Source organism: Podarcis liolepis, assembly GCF_965112155.1.
Source record: "Podarcis liolepis genome assembly, chromosome: 10".
In the NCBI taxonomy this organism is placed as follows: domain Eukaryota; kingdom Metazoa; phylum Chordata; class Lepidosauria; order Squamata; family Lacertidae; genus Podarcis; species Podarcis liolepis.
In genome coordinates this window covers 6047557-6069353 of record NC_139562.1, presented here as the reverse complement: position 1 = coordinate 6069353, position 21797 = coordinate 6047557, and the positions used below count along the sequence as shown (strand labels likewise).

At 48.2% G+C, this 21797-nt stretch overlaps 1 protein-coding gene across 1 annotated transcript; it reads right to left on the bottom strand.

The window, feature by feature from the left end:
- Window positions 1-5394: 5394 nt before the first annotated feature.
- LOC310686929 (carboxypeptidase A1-like) lies at window positions 5395-20996 on the bottom strand (the record flags this gene model as incomplete). Its single annotated transcript, XM_083461476.1, has 11 exons — window positions 5395-5692; window positions 6825-6909; window positions 8444-8643; window positions 10518-10608; window positions 10740-10850; window positions 12714-12815; window positions 13374-13475; window positions 15498-15596; window positions 16332-16466; window positions 19463-19544; window positions 20932-20996. 11 exons carry the CDS (start codon window positions 20994-20996, stop codon window positions 5505-5507), a joined length of 1260 nt encoding a protein of 419 aa, XP_083317602.1. The 3' UTR covers window positions 5395-5504.
- Between the last annotated feature and the right edge of the window lie 801 nt (window positions 20997-21797).

The window sequence follows — 21797 nt, the reverse complement described above, 5'->3', positions numbered from 1 at the left end:
GAGTGGCATCAGTGCCAGATCAGTTCTCCCTTCCACCTGTGGTTCACCTTGCAGGAGGCAGAGAGGTCCTAGTGTTCCCCAACCTTGGCTCTTAAGACAAGCTGGTTTCTTGTCGGTGTCAAATAGAAACTGGAGCAATTATCTTTTGGCTTTCAGTCCTAAGCTATGGTGCCAGTGGGTCTGTGGCATGGACATCTCCGCTCCAGAGGTCATGGGCAGCTTACTGCTGCAACTCTGATCCTGCTTAGCAGCGTCGGAGCTTACAGCCTGCTCCTCCTAAGCCCCTTTGTTTTCCTCTCTCTCCTGACCCCAAAGTAGGAGCTGGGTCGCCTCTGTTTCTGCCATGTGAACCAGCTGGGGACCTGTGGAAGCCACAATCAATGGTATCCCATGTTGGTCCCAGGAAGAGAGAGCTTCCCTTTTCCTGTTCCCTCTCGTTACATACAGAAGGAAGGTTAGTTCTGGAAATATTCCCTTGAAAGAATCCACGTGGGGACCATAAATGTACAATCCGCTTTGAGCAAAGATCCAAGATTCCAGCTGCCTCCCGTTTTGCAGGCCTTTCCTAGGAGAAAATCTGCCCAGATTTCCAGTATGCCGTTTTCCAGGTGCAGCTCATCCCACAAGCTTTTTCCGTGGACGAAGATGATTCCATTAGATGTCCTAGGAGGCACAGTCTTCCCTGGAGACTCTCCATCCCTACCATTTAAAGCACTAAATTGTAGAATTGTCTCTGCCCCATCAGTTGCATTTGTAGACCCCATATGGATACGGCAGTGTGTGGTTCCTCATGCAGGCGAGGGCTGCTGTCTCCTTTTTAATTTGACACTTTGGCCTTGTTTCCGTCCTTCAACTTTCCCCATATGGCACTGTCATAAAATAGCCCTGGATCAGTCTCCCCCAACCTGGTGCCCTCCAGATGTTTTGGAACCATAGCTCCCATCATCCCTGACCACTGGCCAAGTCAGCTGGGGCTGATGGGAGCAGAAAGTCTCCAAGCATTTGGGGAACATCAGTATCTATTTCTTCTCAAGTTGCGACTGCAGCCGTCAACTCTACAAGCTAGTTGTATCCCTGGTGGCATTTAAACCCCTGTCTGCATTCTTAAGCCCCTGTAAGCAACACTACAGCATCTCAGTTTCGCCCTGTACAAGGGATCTCTAATCTTAGAAGCAATGATCTCGCTAGGGGTTCCACGTGGCACACATGGGTTCCACTCACACACATTTTTCTTCACCTCCAATTTGAAAAGCTACTCTTTGGGGCTTTTCTTTTTATACAGATTTTTAAAGAGCTCTATTTTTATATGAAACGAACTTTGCAAGGTTACAAAAAGTGACCACCAACCCCCGTAGCAACTAATGAGTTTGGCATTCATCAGCCACCTGGCTCTCTCTGGGTTTTTCCTGCCTTTGCTTGTTCCTTGCCTTAGCTTTAACAGTAGCCTGGAATTGCTCCTCTGTAGACTGGCGGATGTTAAGATAGGCAAGAGAGCGCTTCACTCCTCGGCTGTTGGATGTCATCTGCAATATCCTTAAGCTATTGTGGACATCTTGCTGAGCAGTTCTCCCATTTGATTTTTGTTCCTTTTGAGCGATCATCTTGAGTAAAACTGATTGTCAAAGGGCAGCTGCTATTAAATAGGGTGGGGTCCAAGAATTGGGGGTGAATATTCTGTCTGGCGTCTGGGTCAGTCTGCAGTGTTGGCAAAGTCCTTCAGCTAAGCTTGTTTGCCTTACGCAACCAAGTCACAGAAGTCTTCTGTGCTTCCACTTCCCCATATTTATCCTGAACCCTGCCTCGCCTGGCAGTGATTTCCTGACCATTCGAAATGAGTCATATTTAAATATCATGTATTTATTATAAATGGCGAGATTGACGGTTGGTTGACGTTTGCCCTTGGCATATGTGTTGCTCCCTCTTGGTCTGCGGTGATCGTCTTTTTTTGCACAGAAGACTGATTGAGCTTTGTAGTGTTTTCCCTTTCCACCTGCTTTTTTATTGGCTGGCAGTTCTTAGTCCTTTTTAAAACAAAAACAAAAAGCTGGAGCCTATGGACACTCCCTGCTGCCTAAGGAATTCTGGAAATGGTACAAGTGAGTTAAATATTTCTAGTAAACCTTTGCCAAAGTGCAATGTTCAGGATTCCTGGGGAAACCCAGGAAGGCATACTGGTTTGAGACCAAGTAAGTGTTTTTACAAGAAATGCAGGTACTACATTTTTTTTCTTTTTTCTTAAACCCAAATACCATTTTGTGCAACTGCATCAAAAGTCTGTTTAGTCAACAAACTACTTGATTCCCCTGAGCGTTAGATCAGAACCTCAGTTTCATCAAGCAGGTGTTCCTTCAGTCTTGGATGCTTGTGTGTCTTTTAGTCCCAGTTTCGTTTCCGTTCCCCCAAGACTTGAGCTTTCTGGACCTGGACTTCCAAATGCCATCTTGTGTATCAGAAAGGCAATCACATTCTGAATCCCACAGTCTGGAGAAGAGCCTCTCTTAATCCTTGGCACTGGAAGAAGAGCAGCTCAACATTGCTTTGATCCTCTTATTGGCTTTGTGGATTTTGTATATTTTGCTCATTAGGTTAATAATGTCAAACGGTTTGGCCAGTCCTGCTTTTTATGACGGGTGGATTAGATATTTCTGTGTATAGTTTGGCCTCTTACTTTGTTTTCAGCTCAATAAAATAAGAACCGTCCACCATATCTACAAGATTCTTGCATGGGCTACCAGTCAAGTCACTGCAGGAGATTAACTGCAGAAATCATTTGAGTTGTTGTAGTTGTTGGCATCTGGCTCGAGAGACAATGAAGTGTGTGCCTCCGGCAGTGAAGTCAAACCACTATGCTAGCAGCACCAAAGCGACCTTCCCAGGGTGCAAGCCTAGGCAGCGTGTCTGGAGGTCCTGGGCTGCTCAGATGACAAGACCCCACCCTCGATTTCGCTGATGTGGTCCAAAATCTCTCTTGAGATGCATTTGTGTTTGGTAATATATAAAAAAAATAAAAATTGTCCAGTAGCACCTTAGAGACCAACCAAGTTTGTTCTTAGCTTTCGTGTGCATGCAGATACACACTTCTTCAGATCTGAAGAGGTGTGCATGCACACAAACACTTATACAGTGGTGCCTCGGGTTAAGAACTTAATTCGTTCTGGAGGTCCGTTCTTAACCTGAAACTGTTCTTAACCTGAAGCACCACTTTAGCTGATGGGGCCTCCCGCTGCCGCTGCGCAATTTCTGTTCTCATCCTGCAGCAAAGTTCTTAACCCGAGGTACTATTTCTGGGTTAGCAAAGTCTGTAACCTGAAGCGTCTGTAACCTGAAGTGTCTGTAACCCGAGGTACCAAGAACAAACTTAGTTGGTCTCTAAGGTGCTACTGGACAATTTTTTTATTTTAATTTTTTATGTATATTTCAACTGCGTCAGACCAACATGGCTACCTGCCTTGTGTTTGGTAAAATAGGGATAGGGGTCCTCTTTGAATGACACCCACTTCTACAGAAGGTGATAGCAAAATGGTGCCTAAGTGTTGAGTGTTTGCAGACAGGAAACGCCCACCCTCCATTTGCAAGTTTTCCCAACAGTGACCACACACAGGTAGTCATGTAAAGGACTCCTGAGCCACTAGCCTGAAGTGGAACATCCTTTGGAGTTATCCAAGGCTGCTCTGAGTGAGGAGCCTTGCTAGCACAATAGCAAGGAAACTCTTCCATGGAAAAGTTCAAAAGGACATTCCTTTCTTGGCTATGATTCCTGCGTTGTAGGGGGTTGAACTAGATGACTCGGTCCCTTCCAGCTCTACGATTCTGTGATCACTCGAATTCTTTTGATTGAGAAAAGTGAGCATTCAAGGCATGTGTGTAAATTGGAAGGGATTATTTGTGAGAGTAAGGCAGTTATTTGTGAGAGAAGGCTGATCACCGAAGAATTGATGCTTTTGAATTCTGGTGCTGGAGGAGACTCTTGAGAGTCCCATGGACTGCAAGAAGATCAAACCTCTGCATTCTGAAGGAAATCAGCCCTGAGTGCTCACTGGAAGGACAGATCCTGAAGCTGAGGCTCTAAGACTTTGGCCACCTCATGAGAAGAGAAGACTCCCTGGAAAAGACCCTGATGTTGGGGAAGATGGAGGCCTCAAGGCACACCTGGAAGAAACGGACCATTTGGATCCCTTCCAGTCGGGATTCAGGCCTCATCATGGGACTGAAACTGCCTTGGTCACACTGGTTGATGATCTGCGGTGGGCTAGGGACAAAGGTGAGAGCTGTTTCCTAGTTCTGCTGGATCTCTTAAATCAGAACCAGTGAAGGCGGTGAAGGTCCTGTGTGAGTGCCTGGAGGCGGTTGGAGGATGGATGGCGGCTAACAGATTGAGGTTGAATCCTGACAAGACAGAAGTACTGTTTTTGGGGGACAGGGGGCGGGCGGGTGTGGGGGACTCCCTGGTCCTGAATGGGGTAACTGTGTCCCTGAAGGACCAGGTGCGCAGCCTGGGAGTCATTTTGGACTCATACCTGTCCATGGAGGCACAGGTCAAATCTGTGTCCAGGGCAGCTGTTTACCAGCTCCATCTGGTACGTAGGCTGAGACCCTATCTGCCTGCGGACTGCCTCACCAGAGTGGTGCATGCTCTGGTTATCTCCCGCTTGCACTACTGCAATGCGCTCTACGTGGGGCTACCTTTGAAGGTGACCCGGAAACTACAACTAATCCAGAATGCGGCAGCTAGACTGGTGACTGGGAGCGGCCGCCGACACCATATAACACCGGTCTTGAAAGACCTACACTGGCTCCCAATACGTTTCCGAGCACAATTCAAAGTGTCGGTGCTGACCTTTAAAGCCCTAAACGGCCTCGGTCCAGTATATCTGAAGGAGCGTCTCCACCCCCATCGTTCTACCCGGACACTGAGGTCCAGCGCCGAGGGCCTTCTGGCGGTTCCCTCACTGCAAGAAACCAAGTTACAGGGAACCAGGCAGAGGGCTTTCTTGGTAGTGGCGCCTTCCCTGTGGAATGCCCTCCCACCAGATGTCAAAGAGAACAACAACTACCAGACTTTTAGGAGACATCTGAAGGCGGCCCTGTTTAGGGAGGCTTTTAATGTTTGATGTAGTACAGTATTTTAATATATTTTTTGGAAGCCGCCCAGAGTGGCTGGGGAAGCCCAGCCAGATGGGCGGGGTATAAATAATAAATTATTTATTATTATTATTATTATTATTATTGGACAACAGAGGACAAGATGGTTGGACAGTGTTCTCAAAGAGACCAGCATGAGTTTGACCAAACTGCGGGAGGCAGTGGAAGACAGGAGTGCCTGGCTTGCTCTGGTCCAGGGGGTCACGAAGAGTCGGGCACGACTAAATGACTAAACAACAACAACAGCAAGGCAATGGAAAAGCTACTTCTGTACTCATTCCAAGCATTTATTATTACCAAGGAGGCTCCTGTGTGTTGGTTGCAAAGTTGTCTCCTGAGATGAGAGCCTCCTACTTTTGGTTCTAATAGGGGTGATCTCGTGTGTGTTCCATGATGACCATCAGGGCCAGCCATGTCTCCTCAGCGGTGGGGATGATTTGGCTGGCAGGGAGCATGAACCCATAACGGCCCGTGTCTCGCAGCTCAAAGGTGTACGAGTACTTGATGCCTTGTTCGTAGGTCCAGTCGATGGTTCCACCGCTTGCTTGGTCTAGATCAAGGAAATGGGTACACAAAAGAAAATAGCCGCATCACATCTCTTCCAAACAACTCTTGCTACTCTTCCCGTCTGGAATAGTTTAATTTCTGTCCTGTGCATGCTTTGAAACTCAGCATTAGGGTTCTGGTTGAAAGTAAAGGGTAGACTCTGTTAATCCTCTTTGCTACGTAGCTTGGCATCCAAGCAGTTCTCTGCTTGGCTTGGACCCAATTCAACACACCTGCTGGGGGGGGGGGGGACTCTGGGTTGTTTGCTATCTTATCTAGGAATACATTTGACTGCAGAAATAATAAAAGCACGATGCCTTAAGAAGCGCGTTCACCATTCTAAACAGCAAGTGGGTTTCTAGGCCTCATGGTTATGAAGCAAACCTGGATTATGGATGAGAGGCTTTTAAGAGAAGCTTTTCAAAGCCAGAGAAAGTCAGATGTTTCTGGTATCCAGAGGATGGGAATTTCTCTCTTGGGTCTTCTGTAATCCATCTCTCCCCAACCAAGTCCCTTCCACACGCTCCTTCTAACCTCTTTTCTCCTAGCAAAATGTCAGCAAATTAAGCGTTACACAGAAATCTCTAGTTTTGCACCCGTACAGAGCAGCCACATATGAATCTTGCAGGCGTAGCCTAAATGAATGCTGTTGCATTTGGCCTATAAAAAATTGTAGAAAAGACTTATGTCCAGGAAAGCCATATTTTGTGAGTAGACCGTGCTGTGTACTGTAAATACCAGTTCTCTCCTGATTCCTGCTCATCCATACTCAACAACTGCTGGCCCAACAACTGGCCCTGCCAGTCTTCAACCAAATAGCACAGCATATTAACGGTTCAATGGTATATCACCTGGATAGCTCAGTTGGTTAGAGCATGGTGCTGCTAATGTCAAGGTCGCAGGTTCAATTCCCGTAAGGGACAGATGCCTATTCCTGCGTTGCAGGGGGTTGAACTAGACGATTCTCAGGGTCCCTTCCAATTCTATGATTCTATAATGTGCATTGGAGCATCACCAATACTGCAACCTCCATAGAAAACTGTACTCTTAGAGAAGGTAGAGTTCAATTCGAAATAGTTGACTGCCCCCTGGCGGCTTGGAGGACCACATTTGTTTTCACAAGTTTGGTCACTTACAGATGGTGGTGATGATGCTACCATATCTATATTTGGTTCCATGGAGAGAAGTAAGGGCTTCGACTGCCTTCTGAGCAAGAGCGTCCTGGAAGGGAACAAGGGGCAGAAGGAGAGGAAGAAAAAGTGAGATCTAGAAAGGTCAAATGCGTGGGATGAGAACTGCTACATAACAAAGATGACCTAAGAGATGCAGGCTTGTGGGGAGAGAATTTACCCCCTTCAGCGGGTGGCGCTGTGGTCTAAAACCACAGAGCCTAGGGCTTGCCGATCAGAAGGTCGGCGGTTCGAATCCCCGCGACAGGGTGAGCTCCCGATGCTCGGTCCCAGCTCCTGCCAACCTAGCAGTTCGAAAGCACGTCAAAGTGCAAGTAGATAAGTAGGTACAGCTCCGGTGGGAAGGTAAACGGTGTTTCCATGCGCTGCTGTGGTTTGCCAGAAACGGCTTAGTCATGCTGGCCACATGACCCAGAAGCTGTACGCCGGTTCCCTCGGCCAGTAAAGCGAGATGAGCGCCGCAACCCCAGAGTCATCCGCGACTGGACCTAACGGTCAGGGGTCCCTTTACCTTTACAGCGGTACCTCGGGTTACATACACTTCAGGTTACAGACACTTCAGGTTACAGACTCCGCTAACCCAGAAATAATACCTCAGGTTCAGAACTTTGCTTCAGGATGAGAACAGAAATCGTGCGGTGGTGGCACGGTGGCAGCGGGAGGACCCATTAGCTCAGGTTAAGAACAGTTTCAGGTTAAGAACGGACCTCCAGAACGAATTAAGTTCTTAACCCGAGGTACCACTGTATTTTAATTTCTGCACTTTTTCCTTACACAGTTTTCTCCTTTCTGTGCTAGGCCAGCTCCTCTTTCCCTACAGGAAATGTTTTCATACTTGAAGTCCCTATCTTTGTATGGCCTCCTGCTTTGGTGGTACTTCGCAAGAAAAAACACACCTTATATTCTGTCTCCCAGGTGTGCTTCTCTTTCTTCTTACCCCTCTTGTTCTAAAGAGGTCACACTAGAGACACACCCATCACTTTGGGTTTCATTCAGCTGCTGTCAGAAGTGACAGCTGTTTAGTACAGTGGTACCTGGGTTACATACGCTTCAGGTTACATACGCTTCAAGTTACAGACTCCGCTAACCCAGAAATAGTGCTTCAGGTTAAGAACTTTGCTTCAGGATGAGAACAGAAATCGTGCTCCAGCGGCGCGGCAGCAGCAGGAGGCCCCATTAGCTAAAGTGGTGCTTCAGGTTAAGAACAGTTTCAGGTTAAGTACGGACCTCCGGAACGAATTAAGTACTTAACCCAAGGTACCACTGTAGTTCAGAATGGCCAGCTGAGGTTTTATCAGTGAAGGGAGATGGTTCCCTGATAGCTTGGGATTCCTTCTCCAGCTTTTGGAACGGGAAGTCCATTGGAGAACACCCCCAGTTGAGTGGTGAGGTGGAGGAGTGATTTGATCTTACAAAGGCTGAGCCTTTTGGGTTGGGGTGTGGAGTTAGCTGAAATGGGGATTCAGCAGGAGCGGCACAAGTTGTCCCCTCTGGGGGTCTACTGCTGGTTCATTACACACGGATACCGCGTCCCTAAGGGAGGGGACTGAGCCATGGAGTCCTACCAGCTCCGCCTGATCAGCTGCTTTCTTGCTGGTGTAGCCATAAGGATAAAGGAGAAGCTGAGAGTAGCTGTGGATGGAGACGAAGGCTTTGATGTTGCCGTGACTCTTCACAAAGTCCACGATGGCTTTCACTTCGGGCTCAGAGTTAGGGTAGGGTCCACGGTAGGTCTCGGTGCAAGGGTTCCCGCTGGATCCAGCCTCTGTAATGCACAAAAAAAGCACTGTTTCATTGGTTGCTGTAGATCAGGAACAATTCAGATAAGGCACATTGGTGATGCAACCCTTCCAGAACCCGCTGGTTTGGACATTAAAAACCCGTGAAATGATAAGGGCAGGTCTTCGCGATAAAGCTAAATGTTGGTTTGAGACCAATATCATGGCTCACTCATCCCCTCAAGTGCTTTTTTTCTAAAAAAATGTTTAGGGGTACTCTCATTTTGACTCAAGAAAATCACAATTTTTTAGTTCAAATCAGAAGAAATAAATACAGTAAATGGAGAAAAGTACAAAGATTCACAAAATGTTTAGGGCAACCTTTCTCAACCTGTGGGTCCCCAGATGTTGTTGAACTACAACTCCCATCACCCCTAGCTGGCAAGGCCAGAGCTCATGGATGATGGGAGTTGTAGTCCAACAACATCTGGGGACCCACAGGTTGAGAACCGCTGGTTTAGGGGTCTGCGTACCCCCAGAAAAAAGCACTGCATCCTCCCAATCACGCACACTTCAATTTTTGGTAGAGCATCATAGAACTGCAGAGTTTGAAGGGACCCTGAGGGTCAACTAGTCCAACCCCCTGCAATGCAGGGATCTCAACTGAAACCTCCATGACAGATGGCCACCCAAGCTGGAGAACTCTAGCTCCAGTCTAGGATTCTGGGGCTGGAAGTTTTGCATTTTGCCATCATGAGTTGACAGGAAACTGACTATGGTGAATGGTTGGACACAGAAGAATGGTGGAAGGAACCAACTGGGGAATCCCCAAGGGTGTTGGGTCCTGCTTGAGGTTTTCCAGCAGGCATCTCAGTGGCTTCCATGAGAACAGGATGCTGGACTAAATGGGCCATTGGCCTGATCCCACAAATGCTTCCTGTGTTCTTAACTGGAGGCTGGAATTGAAACAATGACCTATGTGTGCTCCACCCTAGTGCTCCACCCTATATCAGCATCCCAAATTAGGCACACGTAATGATGTATGGAGGGACACGGGTGGCGCTGGGGGTTAAACCACAGAGCCTAGGGCTTGCCAGTCAGAAGGTCGGTGGTTCAAATCCCCACGACGGGGTGAGCTCCTGTTGCTCAGTCCCTGCTCCTGCCCACCTAGCAGTTCGAAAGCACAAAGTGCAAGTAGATAAATAGGTACCGCTCCGGTGGGAAGGTAAACAGCGTTTCTGTGCGCTGCCAGAAGTGGCTTAGTCATGCTGGCCACATGACCCGGAAGCTGTACTCTGGCTCCCTCAGCCAATAAAGTGAGATGAGCGCCACAACCCCAGAGTTGGTCACGACTGGACCTAATGGCCAGGGGTCCCTTTACCTTTACCTTTAATGATGTATGGAAGTGAAAACTGGACCATAAAGAAGGCTGATCGCCAAAGAATTGATGCTTTTGAATTCTGGTGCTGGAGGAGACTCTTGAGAGTCCCATGGACTGTGAGAAGATCAAACCTCTCCATTCTGAAGGAAATCAGCCCTGAGTGCTCACTGGAAGGACAGATCCTGAAGCTGAGGCTCCAATACTTTGGCCACCTCAGGAGAAGAGAAGACTCCCTGGAAAAGACCCTGATGTTGGGAAAGATGGAGGGCACAAGGAGAAGGGGACGACAGAGGACGAGATGGTTGGACAGTGTTCTCGAAAAGACCAGCATGAGTTTGAGCAAACTGCGGGAGGCAGTGGAAGACAGGAGTGCCTGGTGTGCTCTGGTCCATGGGGTCATGAAGAGTCGGACACGACTAAACAACAACAAATCATTTGCCATGGCGCATTGGGTCCCTTCAGACAATCATATTCCGCTCGACCTCACAAAGGTACACGCCTCCCCATCAGGGTGGGGGATGAGGAAGCAAAAGTCTTTACCTCCAAATCCTGCGTCCCAATTCCTGTTGGGGTCTACTCCGATGCAGGATGACCCGCTGTTCTGGGACCTTGTCTTCCTCCACATGCGGTTCTGCAACAGCCAGGAAAGACCCATCAACAAAGTTCAGAACTTCCAGAGCTGCTTCTGAAGCTAAATGGTTGGTGGTAATTCAACCTACCAGCTTCATTCTGAACACAGAGGCTTGAAAGGGAAAGAAATACCTTGGAGTGGGTGAAGGCAAACCCATCTGGGTTTGTGACAATTTCTAGGAAGATATCGAAGTTGTCCAGGATGGAGGTCAGGGAGGCATCCTTGCCATAGCCATCAAGGATCTGAACAGGATGAAAGAGAAGGGCTTAGGGACAGAGCCTTGGAGTCCGTCATCATTCGTAGACAGGTGTGTGTCTGGCTTCTTCAGACAAAGACAAAGACACTTTTCGTTTCCAGACTTCTGTCCATCTTTCCTTTATTTCCTTAATAACCCACCATTTTTTTCCTCCAAAGAGCTCAAGGTGGCAGAAATGGTTCTCCACCATCTAATTTAATCCCAACAACAGCCCTGTGAGGTTGGTTAGGCTGAGAGGGAGCGACTGGCCCTAGGTCATCCAGTGAGCATCATAGCCGAGTGGGGGAATCTGAACCCTGGTCTCCGAGTTCCCAGGCCAGTGCTCTAACCACTACACCACCTTGACACTTGACACCTGACAGGCACGTTTTCAGGACCCACCCTATTCTTGTGACTGTTCTGGGGCTGTTTTTAATTCTGAATTCTACATTCTTGCGACCCACCCTGGGACCCGCTGTTGAAAGCAGGTAATAAATGCGGTAATAATAATAAAAATAAATAATATATTTTTCAATTTAGTCTGTGTTTGCTAAGTAGTGAGCATCTACTCTAGACAAGAAATGTGTTTGTTATAGTTAGGAGAAGGAAAACACAACTGCAGATGAGATTAATTTCTCCAGAAGACCTTTGATTTGATTTATTATTTGGATGCGGCTTTTCTGATAGCACCACTGAGCTCAAGGGAGCTCAGAATTATAAGAAGGTGTTAAAATTAGCATTCAGCATTCCCATAAATATAATCCTATCAATAAACACCACAGCATGCAAGTAAATCAAACCATCTGTTCAAGTAGTTCAATACAAACATATAATACTATTTTCGTTATATGTTGCCTATGTATGTCCTGGGCTCCTTCAGGAGGAAGAATGGGATATAATGAATAAATAAATACAACTAATAATTTATGAGAGATCAAACAGGTCTGGAAGCCTTGAATCCTGTGACTGGCATAAATATAAACCAACCAGGATGTATTTGCACTTTTTGGTAGCTTCACTCTGGATTTCCATGGGAAGAGACCAAGGCAATGTAAGGCATGGAAGCTGCACTCCTTCTCTCTCAGAATCCTGGTGCCCCCTCTGAGATTCTACACCACGTCTATCTCCGCAGCCTTGAGGAGTAGAAACTTCTAGCAGAAAATAAACAATGACATTCTGAAGATGTTGGGTTCTGTGCCCCTAGTACATGGACACATTTGGGTGCATGCACACCATTTAAAACCCACCCACACCCAAGAATCTTGGGAACTGTAGTTGATGATGGTGCCAGGAATTGTAGCTCTAAGCGGGAGACTACAGTTCCCATGATTCTTTGAGAGGGGTGCTTTCAGTGATGAATATGCAGCCACAAAGTTGTGAAATCCTTACAGCAGTGGCGTCTCTGAACATGGGCGGTTCATTCTTGGCCGGCGGTTGCTGATGGAGCTCTGAGTCCTTCCTCCTCCATATGAAATGTGCGCCTCTGAGACTAAATTGCAGCCAATACCTTCTTTGCAAGGGACGCAGGTGGCGCTGTGGGTTAAACCACTGAGCCTAGGACTTGCCGATCAGAAGGTCGGCGGTTCGAATCCCCACGACGGGGTGAGCTCCCGTTGCTCGGTCCCTGCTCCTGCCAACCTAGCAGTTCGAAAGCACATCAAAGTGCAAGTAGATAAATAGGTACCGCTCCGGTGGGAAGGTAAACGGCGTTTCCGTGTGCTGCTCTGGTTCGCCAGAAGCGGCTTAGTCATGCTGGCCACATGACCCGGAAGCTGTACGCCGGCTCCCTCGGCCAGTAAAGCGAGATGAGCACCGCAACCCCAGAGTCAGTCACAACTGGACGTAATGGTCAGGGGTCCCTTTACCTTACCTTCTTTGCAAAGTAGACTCCACTGGCTTGAGTGACCCATTCTCGGGAGTGGATGCCAGTGTCGATCCAGATTGCTGGCCGGTTGCTTCCCCCGGTGCTGAACTGTGCAGAAAGAGGAGAAGGAGAAATCTGAATTCCTACCTTCTCCGCAAGGCTGTCTCAAAGTCTGATGGGCCTGCAAGCTCCCTATGAATGCCAGGTACTGAGAGTGGCATCGTAGCATCCAGGTCCATAAATCTGAGCAGTTTGTTAAACCCCATAATTCCCTAAAGCAATTTCCCAGTTCTTTGGAGCCTGGGAGCACATTTGAAAAATCTAAGGAAATGTTACGCATGCCACAAAATGCCCATTTCACAGAAGGAGAATTGGTGGTGCTTGAAACACACACAAACTCTCGAAACAACGGGGGGGGGGGACACACCCAAAAACCAACCTCCCAGAAAACAATTTCTCAAAACATAAAAATTAGGAGGGACAAGGGTCCCATTGAATGCCAGAAGGAAGTATTTGAAGAAGTCGGGGTGCCCACAGGTGCCATGTTGGAGACCCAATATTTAAAGGCTGAAATATTAACACATTATATCCGTATGTGTTAGAGATGTGGGAGTTCAGGAGTGGAAATTGATGTTTGTTTGTCCAAATGCCCCAGAAGTGACTTACCTTCAAGATGTTGATTGGTCGGCCCTCGTAACTCTTCCCAATCTGGATTTTACTGACCAGTTTGGGGTTTTCTCCCACCAGGAGGTCCATGAAATCGTAGATCTAGTGGGGAGAGAGAGGGCTGGAGTGAAGCGTGTCTGTGTGTGTCTCAGTAAAAGTCTGTGTTCTGAAATTCTGTCTCAAGAAAGCAACCATCAAGACCCCAGGGGTCCCTGAAATGGGGGCTTTATTTTCCATTGTGCAATATACTCGGAGTCGAGAGTGGATTTCATGCTCTTTATTCAGCTCATAGTGGTGAGGAGGAATTGAAGTTCCTCCAGAATGTCTGCTTTATATACATTTGTACACAATGGGCCCCACTTGATTGGCTAATCCGGGATTCACCTGTAGGCCAATCTGGTTGCAGATTCACTTCCACCTGGAGCTGGATCGGGTAGCTCCTGGGGACCAATCAGACTGTTGCATTCTGGACCCTATTGTTCTAGGACCAATCAGACTGCTGCATTCTGAATCCTATTGTTCTAGGACCAATCAGACTGCTGCCTTTTAGATCCTATTCAACTCAGTACATAACACATTGTGTTCTACATGGCAATGTTAGTCAATTAAATTGCGGGGTGGGCTAAATCACCTGACTTCCACATACCCTGTGCCGTGGAGTAGAGAGACCATTACTACACACACACGCCCCAATGATGACAGCTGCTATCTCTTCTTATTTATTACATTTATATACCATTTATAGGGACGCGGGTGGCACTGTGGGTTAAACCACAGAGCCTAGCACTTGCCGATCAGAAGGTCGGCGCTTCGAATCCCTGTGACGGGGTGAGCTCCTGTTGCTCGGTCCCTGCTCCTGCCAACATAGCAGTTCGAAAGCATGTCAAAGTGCAAGTAGATAAATAGGTACCACTCTGGCGGGAAGGTAAACGGCGTTTCCATGTGCTGCTCTGGTTCGCCAGAAGCGGCTTAGTCATGCTGGCCGGCTCCCTCGGCCAGTAAAGCGAGATGAGTGCCGCAATCCCAGAGTTGGCCATGACTGGACCTAATGGTCAGGGGTCCCTTTACCTTTACCTACCATTTATATACCACTTATATCTTTCAGTGAGTTCAAGGTGGGTGAGCCAGTTCTGCACTCTTTCCCTCTGGACTATCCTCCGCAGTTTGAAAAGCATCCCCCTCGTTTGATGACATTTTGATAACACTTGTAAAAATGTCCACCTATCCACTACCATTGCCCTCGCTCACTTGCTCTCTCAGTTGACTTTGCCCGAGGTGATGTCACGACGTAACCACCCCTGATTGGCTATTTACACATCCTATTCACTGTGTGGTCTCTGATTGGCTTGGACTGGTGAAGTGATGAGCCCAGGAAGCAATGCCCTCGCTCTCAAGTGGCTTGGTTAACCCTCAGTATTGTCCCCACATTGGCAAACCTGTTTGACTATATAGCACAGGGGTCAGCTACCTTTTTCAGCCGTGGGCTAGTCCACCGTCTCTCAGACCATGTGATGGGCCAGACTATGGGGCGGGGGGGATGAACGAATTCCTTTCCCCCACAAATAACCCAGAGATGCATTTTAAATAAAAGGACACATTCTACTCATGTAAAAACACGCTGATTCCCGGACTGTCCGTGGGCTGGACTGAGAAGGCGATTGGGCCACATCTGGCCCCCAGGCCTTAGGTTGCCTAGCCCTGATATAGCATAGTCATGACATCATCCCATCCCGTCCAATGAGATTACAAGTTCAGGAAGCAATAAACAGGAGAGGTGAAGTGTAACTAAAGTAGCAACAAAAAGTGATAGGTATTTCTGCTATCAAAGCATTAGCTGGAAAATCTTTTTACCCTCTCTCCTAAACCCATTACAGATAGGTAGCCGTGTTGGTCTGCCATAGTCAAAATAAAAAAATTCCTTCCAGTAGCACCTTAAAGACCAACTAAGTTAGTTCTTGGTATGAGCTTTCGTGTGTGTATCTGAAGAAGTGTGCATGCACACGAAAGCTCATACCAAGAACTAACTTAGTTGGTCCTAAACCCATGTCTTTGCTCCCCAAACAAAATAATCACATTGAAATGGGATATTTGCAGTTACAACAAGTATGCATTTATTTCACTCACCTCATCCAGATTGTGGTAAGAAGCATAGTTAAATGTCTCAATCGACCGGGGCATAAAATGTTGGCGGGACATGAAAAGCTTCTCCTCATCCACCAGTGACTGGAAGGGACAACGGGAAGAGTCAGGGAGGAGTGGGGGTTGTTGGAGAAAAGCACACTCCCTTTTCTTGAGTTTGTAGCTAATGCACATATTACTTTAAACCACATGAGCCCATGGTTTGTCTAGCAACCTAGCCAGCACTTACTTGTGAAATCTCTAAGTTAACTCTGCCCCTAAAAGCTGAGCCATTTTGTGGTTCTCTCTTATAATCTTCAAATAGTTCCTGCTCCTGCATGAATAAAGCCTTTGAACTCTCCCAGTGGAAACGGGAGTGTGTGCACAGCATATATCTGAGGTGTCAATGATTTGGACAGCATACACATAATACTTTTAAAGCACACTTGAAACACTTTTCCCTCCTCAAAAAATTCTGGGCACCATAGTTTGTTAAGGGTTGCTGGTGATAGATAAACTACTGTGCTCAGGATTCGTTGTAGTGTGTACACAGCCTAGGTTAAAGAGGTTTGTCTCCAGCATGATAGTGGCGGTGAGAAGGTAGACTCAGTCAGGGAGAGGTGCCTCTGAGGGGAGGCTTGCCTGAGGTCCCTCAAGAACCTGCAGCTGGCCCTGGTGTCAGGTCTCAGGGCTGACAACACACAGGTTTATACAGCAGGGTCAACTACCATTAGACGGTGGTAGAAGTGAGGTCTTGAAGGACAGAACTGGGCCAGGCCTTGCTTTGCAGGCCACACATACCTGCACCAGTTTCCCTTGTCACCTGTGTAGGTCACTAACCTGAAGGTCTTGGATCATGATGGAATAATGGATGCCATTGGATTCCAGGAAGACCTTGACTCCTTGGAGGCTCTCGAATGGGACACGCACGTCTATGGGGAACTCGGAGTGAACTGGGTGGCGCCAGAAATCCAGCTGGAGGAGAAAGGTATTAGTTTAATATATGTCTATGGCCTGTGTTTTGCAATCTCTCCAGTGGTGCAATAATGTAAGAATTGCCTTGCTGGCGTTGGAACCTGGGGAGCTGCCTTATATTGAGTCAGACATTGTTCCATCTAGGTCAGTATTGTCTGACACTGACTGGCAGCAGCTGCCCAGGGTTTCAGGCGGGATATTCCTAGCCCTTCGTGGAGATGGTACTGAACCTGGGACCTTCTACTGAATCTGGGACCTTTTGCATGCAAGCAGATGTTCTGCTCACTGAATTACAGCCCTTATCTACCTCCCCCCCCCCCCCCAATTCCGGCAGTGAAAAGTTAAAGTACGGCTTAAATTCGCCACCTTACAAAAATTGGCTTTTACAATATCGCTGCTGAAACAGGCATACGGTAAAACGGAACAAAAAAATGTTTTATTGCCGATTTGCGAGATTGAGACTGTTCATTTGCTATTTGCCGGTGTGAGTGCCTGCGGAATTATAGCAATAGAATAGCGATTTGCGATTTTAGCAATTGTAAGGTACGTAACTTTTGCGGGCTTGCAAGATCAAAGGCTTAAATTGGCTCAGAGTTACAGTTCTACCAACCGCAGCGATTTTCAGCCTGTAACCCAATTTTAAGGGAGCGGCTTATATTTGGGTATTGTCTTTTTTTATCCCCCCTCCTGAATTTCAAAGGTGCGGCTTATTTGCGGGTGCGGCTTATATTCGGGCCAATACAGTATCTCTCTGTCTATCCACCCACTCCTCTATTAAGCTGCCATTCGCTGTAAAGTCCCAGGGTGGGTGTCAGGGGCAGGGAGCCAGGCAATAAATCACATGGCATCAGTGAAGCCAAGTCTTCATTCATGAACACAAGGTCTACTCAGGGGGCCAGGCCTAGTGAGCTCAGCAACTCATCCCAGTAGATCTTGCTCCATGGGGCAGTTGTGGGGACTGAAGGTCCCCTCCTTCCCACAGCTGCCTAGGTTAGGGTTGCCAAACGTCCCCGGTTCCCGGAGAGAGTCCCCGGATTTGCAAATCTGTCCCCGGACAAATTCCGTCCCCGGAATGTCCCCAGATTTGCAAATCTGTCCCCAGGAAACGTGGCAGCGGCAGCCTCAGCAGCCCGGAGCCAGCCTGGTAGCGCAGTTGGCTCTGGCTGGCTTCAGGAGCTGCTCGCTGCCGTGGCACCCGCCATTTTTCCTCACCGGAAGTCCCCATATGATGTGTCTTGTGCGCAACACATCATATGGGGACTTCTGTAGAGGAAAAATGGCAGGCGCCACGGCAGCGAGCAGCTCCTGAAGCCAGCCAGAGCCAACTGCGCTACCAGGCTGGCTCCGGGCTGCTAACTGCCGCCGCCACTGCCGAAGGGGAACTGGGAACGTCCGGCGGTACAGATCTCCTGCCCCATTCTCCCTTTGTTTTGACTGATCGGGGGAGGCTCGGGAGTCGCGAGCGGCCAGCCGTTGCCCAGTTTTTTAAAAAAACTCTGCACATTTCTGTTTCACAGGGTGTGAAAGAAGGCTTTGCACCTTGCCTGGCAGAGAAACCATGTGCCCCCCCCTCGGGCAACAGACACCCACCCGCGACTCCCAAGCCTCCCCCGATCTGCCAAAACAAAGGGGGCAGGAGATTGGGGGGAGGCTCAGGAGTCACGGGTGGACGATGTGCTGTTGCCCAGTTTTTTAAAAAACATTTATGTTTCACAGGGTGCGAAAGAAGGGCTTTGCACCTTTCTACAATATGCATGTGTGCTTGGGCCCAGGGTCTTTTGCCTCACCGTCCCCACTACTGGCTCCCTGTTGCTACTCAGCTTAAAAAAGAAAAAGAAAAAAAGTGTCCCCGGATTCAATGGAAAAAATCTGGTAACCATAACCTAAGTCTCCTCCTCTTCCAGGTTGTTCCCAAGCAATTTGAGACTATGCCAGCGTGCCTGCCTTTGCTCCTCTTACTTCATCCCTTTCCTGGTTCTGGGAGACTAGAGGTAGGGGAGCTGATCACAGCAGGAGGGGAGATTCCCTGTCTTCTTCACCAGCCTGACTCATCTCTGCCTCTCAGTCCTCCTCCTCTCCAGCCTCCTCTCCTACCTCTGATTCTGGACTGCTCTCTGCCACAGCCTCTCCCAGCTCACTAAGCCCTGTTGCCTCTTCAGCTTCTGACACCTCCTCCTCCCAGTCTTCTCCCTCTTCTCCCCCTGACCACTCATGGTCGTCCCACCACCACTTCCCAGGCTCTGAGCCTTCTTCGCTTGGGGTTCCCCAACTGATGTCTCCCACCGCTCCCCTCTGTGATGGCCTGGGACTTGGGCTCAGACTCGGAGCCAGAGAAGTCTCAGTCCGCACAGGATCCTTTGCCACAGGCGGCATCTGAACCTAGTCTGGGGCCTGATCCTGAAGAGTCCCAGTCTGCACAGGTTCCCCTGCAACAAGCACCAGCTGGGCCGAGTCAGGGGCCTGAGCCTGCCCTGGCTCCAGATGCAGGGATGACCTCGTTGCCTTCAGCTGGGCCATCACTTACAGCTGCTCCACTACCAGCTGGGTCAGGGGAGGCTGAGGCGGCCTCTGGGTCTAGTAACCCACCAACGTCTCCCGAGCTGCAGAGACTGAGGTCTGAGAGAAGGAGAGACCTGAGTACTCGCAGGAGGAGTGCTCGCCTTCGGGCAAAACAGGGAGGTGAGTCACCAGGGGATCAGGACCGGCCGTTACCCCGACAGAGATAAAAGGCTGCTGGACCCCGCCCCAGGTTGTGGGAGCAGCGTTGCTGTTTGCCAGAACCTGCCTGTGATCCTGTGCCTGTCCTTGCCTGGTTTCCTGCCTCGTGTCCTGCCTTGGCCCTGTTGGACTGACTCCTCGTGGAACCCTTGGATTCGGGACCAGACCTGGACCACATTTCACGGGTTACCCCCGGGCCCATTCAACCAGTCCATGACGGGGTGTTACATCGAACAGAGATAAACAACCCCACCTGCATCTCTGTTCCAAGGCATTACCTGAAGATGCTCCAAAGCTTCCAGCTCCTTCACCTTCTCCACTTGGAACTCATCTGCAGCAAAGATCCTCAGCACCTGGTGACTGCAGAGACAAGTTAGGTGAGCCTTTGCTGCCGTCAAATAGCACACTTGACGATGGGCTTTCGTGAAGGATAAATGTGGTGGTCATTCTGTTTTGTTTTGTTTTTAAATCATATTTATTACATTTCCAACAATTCAAACACACACAAAAAAATAAGAAAAAAGAACACAACACAATACAAAAACACTACACAACACACTAAACTAACAGAACAAAAACAATTTTTTTAAAAAATCAAGCAATTTCCGTATCTTATCTTTCATTCACTTATTTCAGTGACCTCCTCACACCTCCCTTTTTGTATTCCACTTCTGTTAATTGTTTCAGCAATTCCTTTCCATCTTCCTCTGCTTTCTATCTTTTACTTATCTTAACAGATTCTAACCTTATTTTTCCCTTTAATGCTCTATTAATCTATTTATACTTAATTCCTTATAACATTTCTACTAAAGCCATGTAACTTCATTCCAACATTTTTCTAACATTCATTAATTTTACGGTATTTCTGTAAGTAGTCTTTAAACTTTTTCTAGTCTTCTTCCACCGAAACATGGTGGTCATTCTGTGGCTGGCTAGCTGAATTCCCCCCACAGGCTTCTGTGCTTCCTGGTTGTCTAGTCAGGCAGCACTGGTGGAATGGGACAGAGGAACGTGTGTCTCCACGCCCCACCTCCCCAATGCCCAATATACACCCGTTAGTTCAAGCATGGCCAGAGTTGGCCCTCCAGATGTGTTAGGACTACATCATTCCTAGCTAACAGGACCAGTGGTCAGGGATGATGGGAACTGTAGTTCCAAAACATCTGGAGGGCCAACTTTGGCCATGCCTGGTTTAGTTGATGATCTAAATTAGAGCTGTAATACTTGTGTTCCGTCACTAGGTTCCGCTGTAATGCTGTTTTCCGCAGTAGATGCAAAAAGAATTTCACATCAAGCTACAAAACAGAAAATCTTCCCGGCGTAGAGCACAAGATATCAAATAAATGCCTCCAACACAGCTGCTCCTTCAGTTATTACTTATGAAAGGTCAGGTGTGTCTTATGGCCAGGTGTGTCTTATGGAGCGAGAAATACAGTATATAAGAAACAAAAAATAAACAAAAAATGAAATGAAATGTGGAAAACAAAACCTATAAAATAAAATGCAGAACTAGCTGCAGCTTGGTTCAAGTAAAAAAACAACAACCCAAAACGCACGCACACACACACACACACACACACACACACACACACAAAAGTCATGCATTTCCATTTCCCTGGACTATTCTATCTATCTATCTTTCTTTCTGTCTGTCTGTCTCTTTCTGTCTCTCTTTCTGCTACCTGGAAATGGAAAGTGGAGCTAGGTAAATCACGACACGGACCCCCCCGAGCTTGTGTCTACGTACCCCACAAAGGTCTCGGTGCCGAGCGCAACAGCCACCAGGGCACCAAACCACAGGAGACTCCTCATTTTGGCCAAGACGGGGTAGCCACTAGGAACTGGGGTGCCTCCCCAAGGCCTCTTATATTCCATCCACAGTGTGAACGCTGGCTGGAGCGTGGCCAGCAGCTACAGGGACCAGCCTTCCGCCAGCCGCCCTCCTTCCCACAGCTCCGTCGGGAAAAGGGCTGACACTTCCAAACCCTTTTCCTGATTGATGTTCTGGGGAAGGTAGCAGCTGCCTTGATAAGCGAGGAGGTCGGGGACCCCCAAAGTTTCCTTTCGTCTCTGCCAAGCTTTCGTACAATGCCAAGGGGTTGTTGAATCATCCGCACCACAGAGCTCAAACAGAGCAGAGGGCTTCAGACCCTGCTGACGTCCATGCCAGGGGATATGTGAACAGGCTGTGACCCAAATTAACCCCCCAGACACACACACCTGTAGTTGAAGGTGCTCCTAGATGGGTGTAGGATTTATTTATTTATTTGGGGATTTTATGCGCTGCTTTTTGTGTGTGCCAAAAAACAATAGCAAAGGGGTTTCTGTAAAACAGACGCCAGTCACAATGACAAAAGGTGCCATTCAAACCAGAGTTTGCCAGCCTGGGACTGACCGCCCACTTCTTTTGGACTTCAGCTTCTCAGCAGTTCTGCTGGGTTGGGCTGATAGTTAGGGTTGCCAGCTTCAGACCCTCCAAGTGCCCCTATTTCCCAGAGACAGTTACCGAATTTACAGAAGCCATTTCTGATTTGATCCCGGAACGTCCCACTTTTCCTTAGGAGGCCCCTATTTTCATTGGAGAAATGCTGGAGGGGATGGAGTTTTCCAACC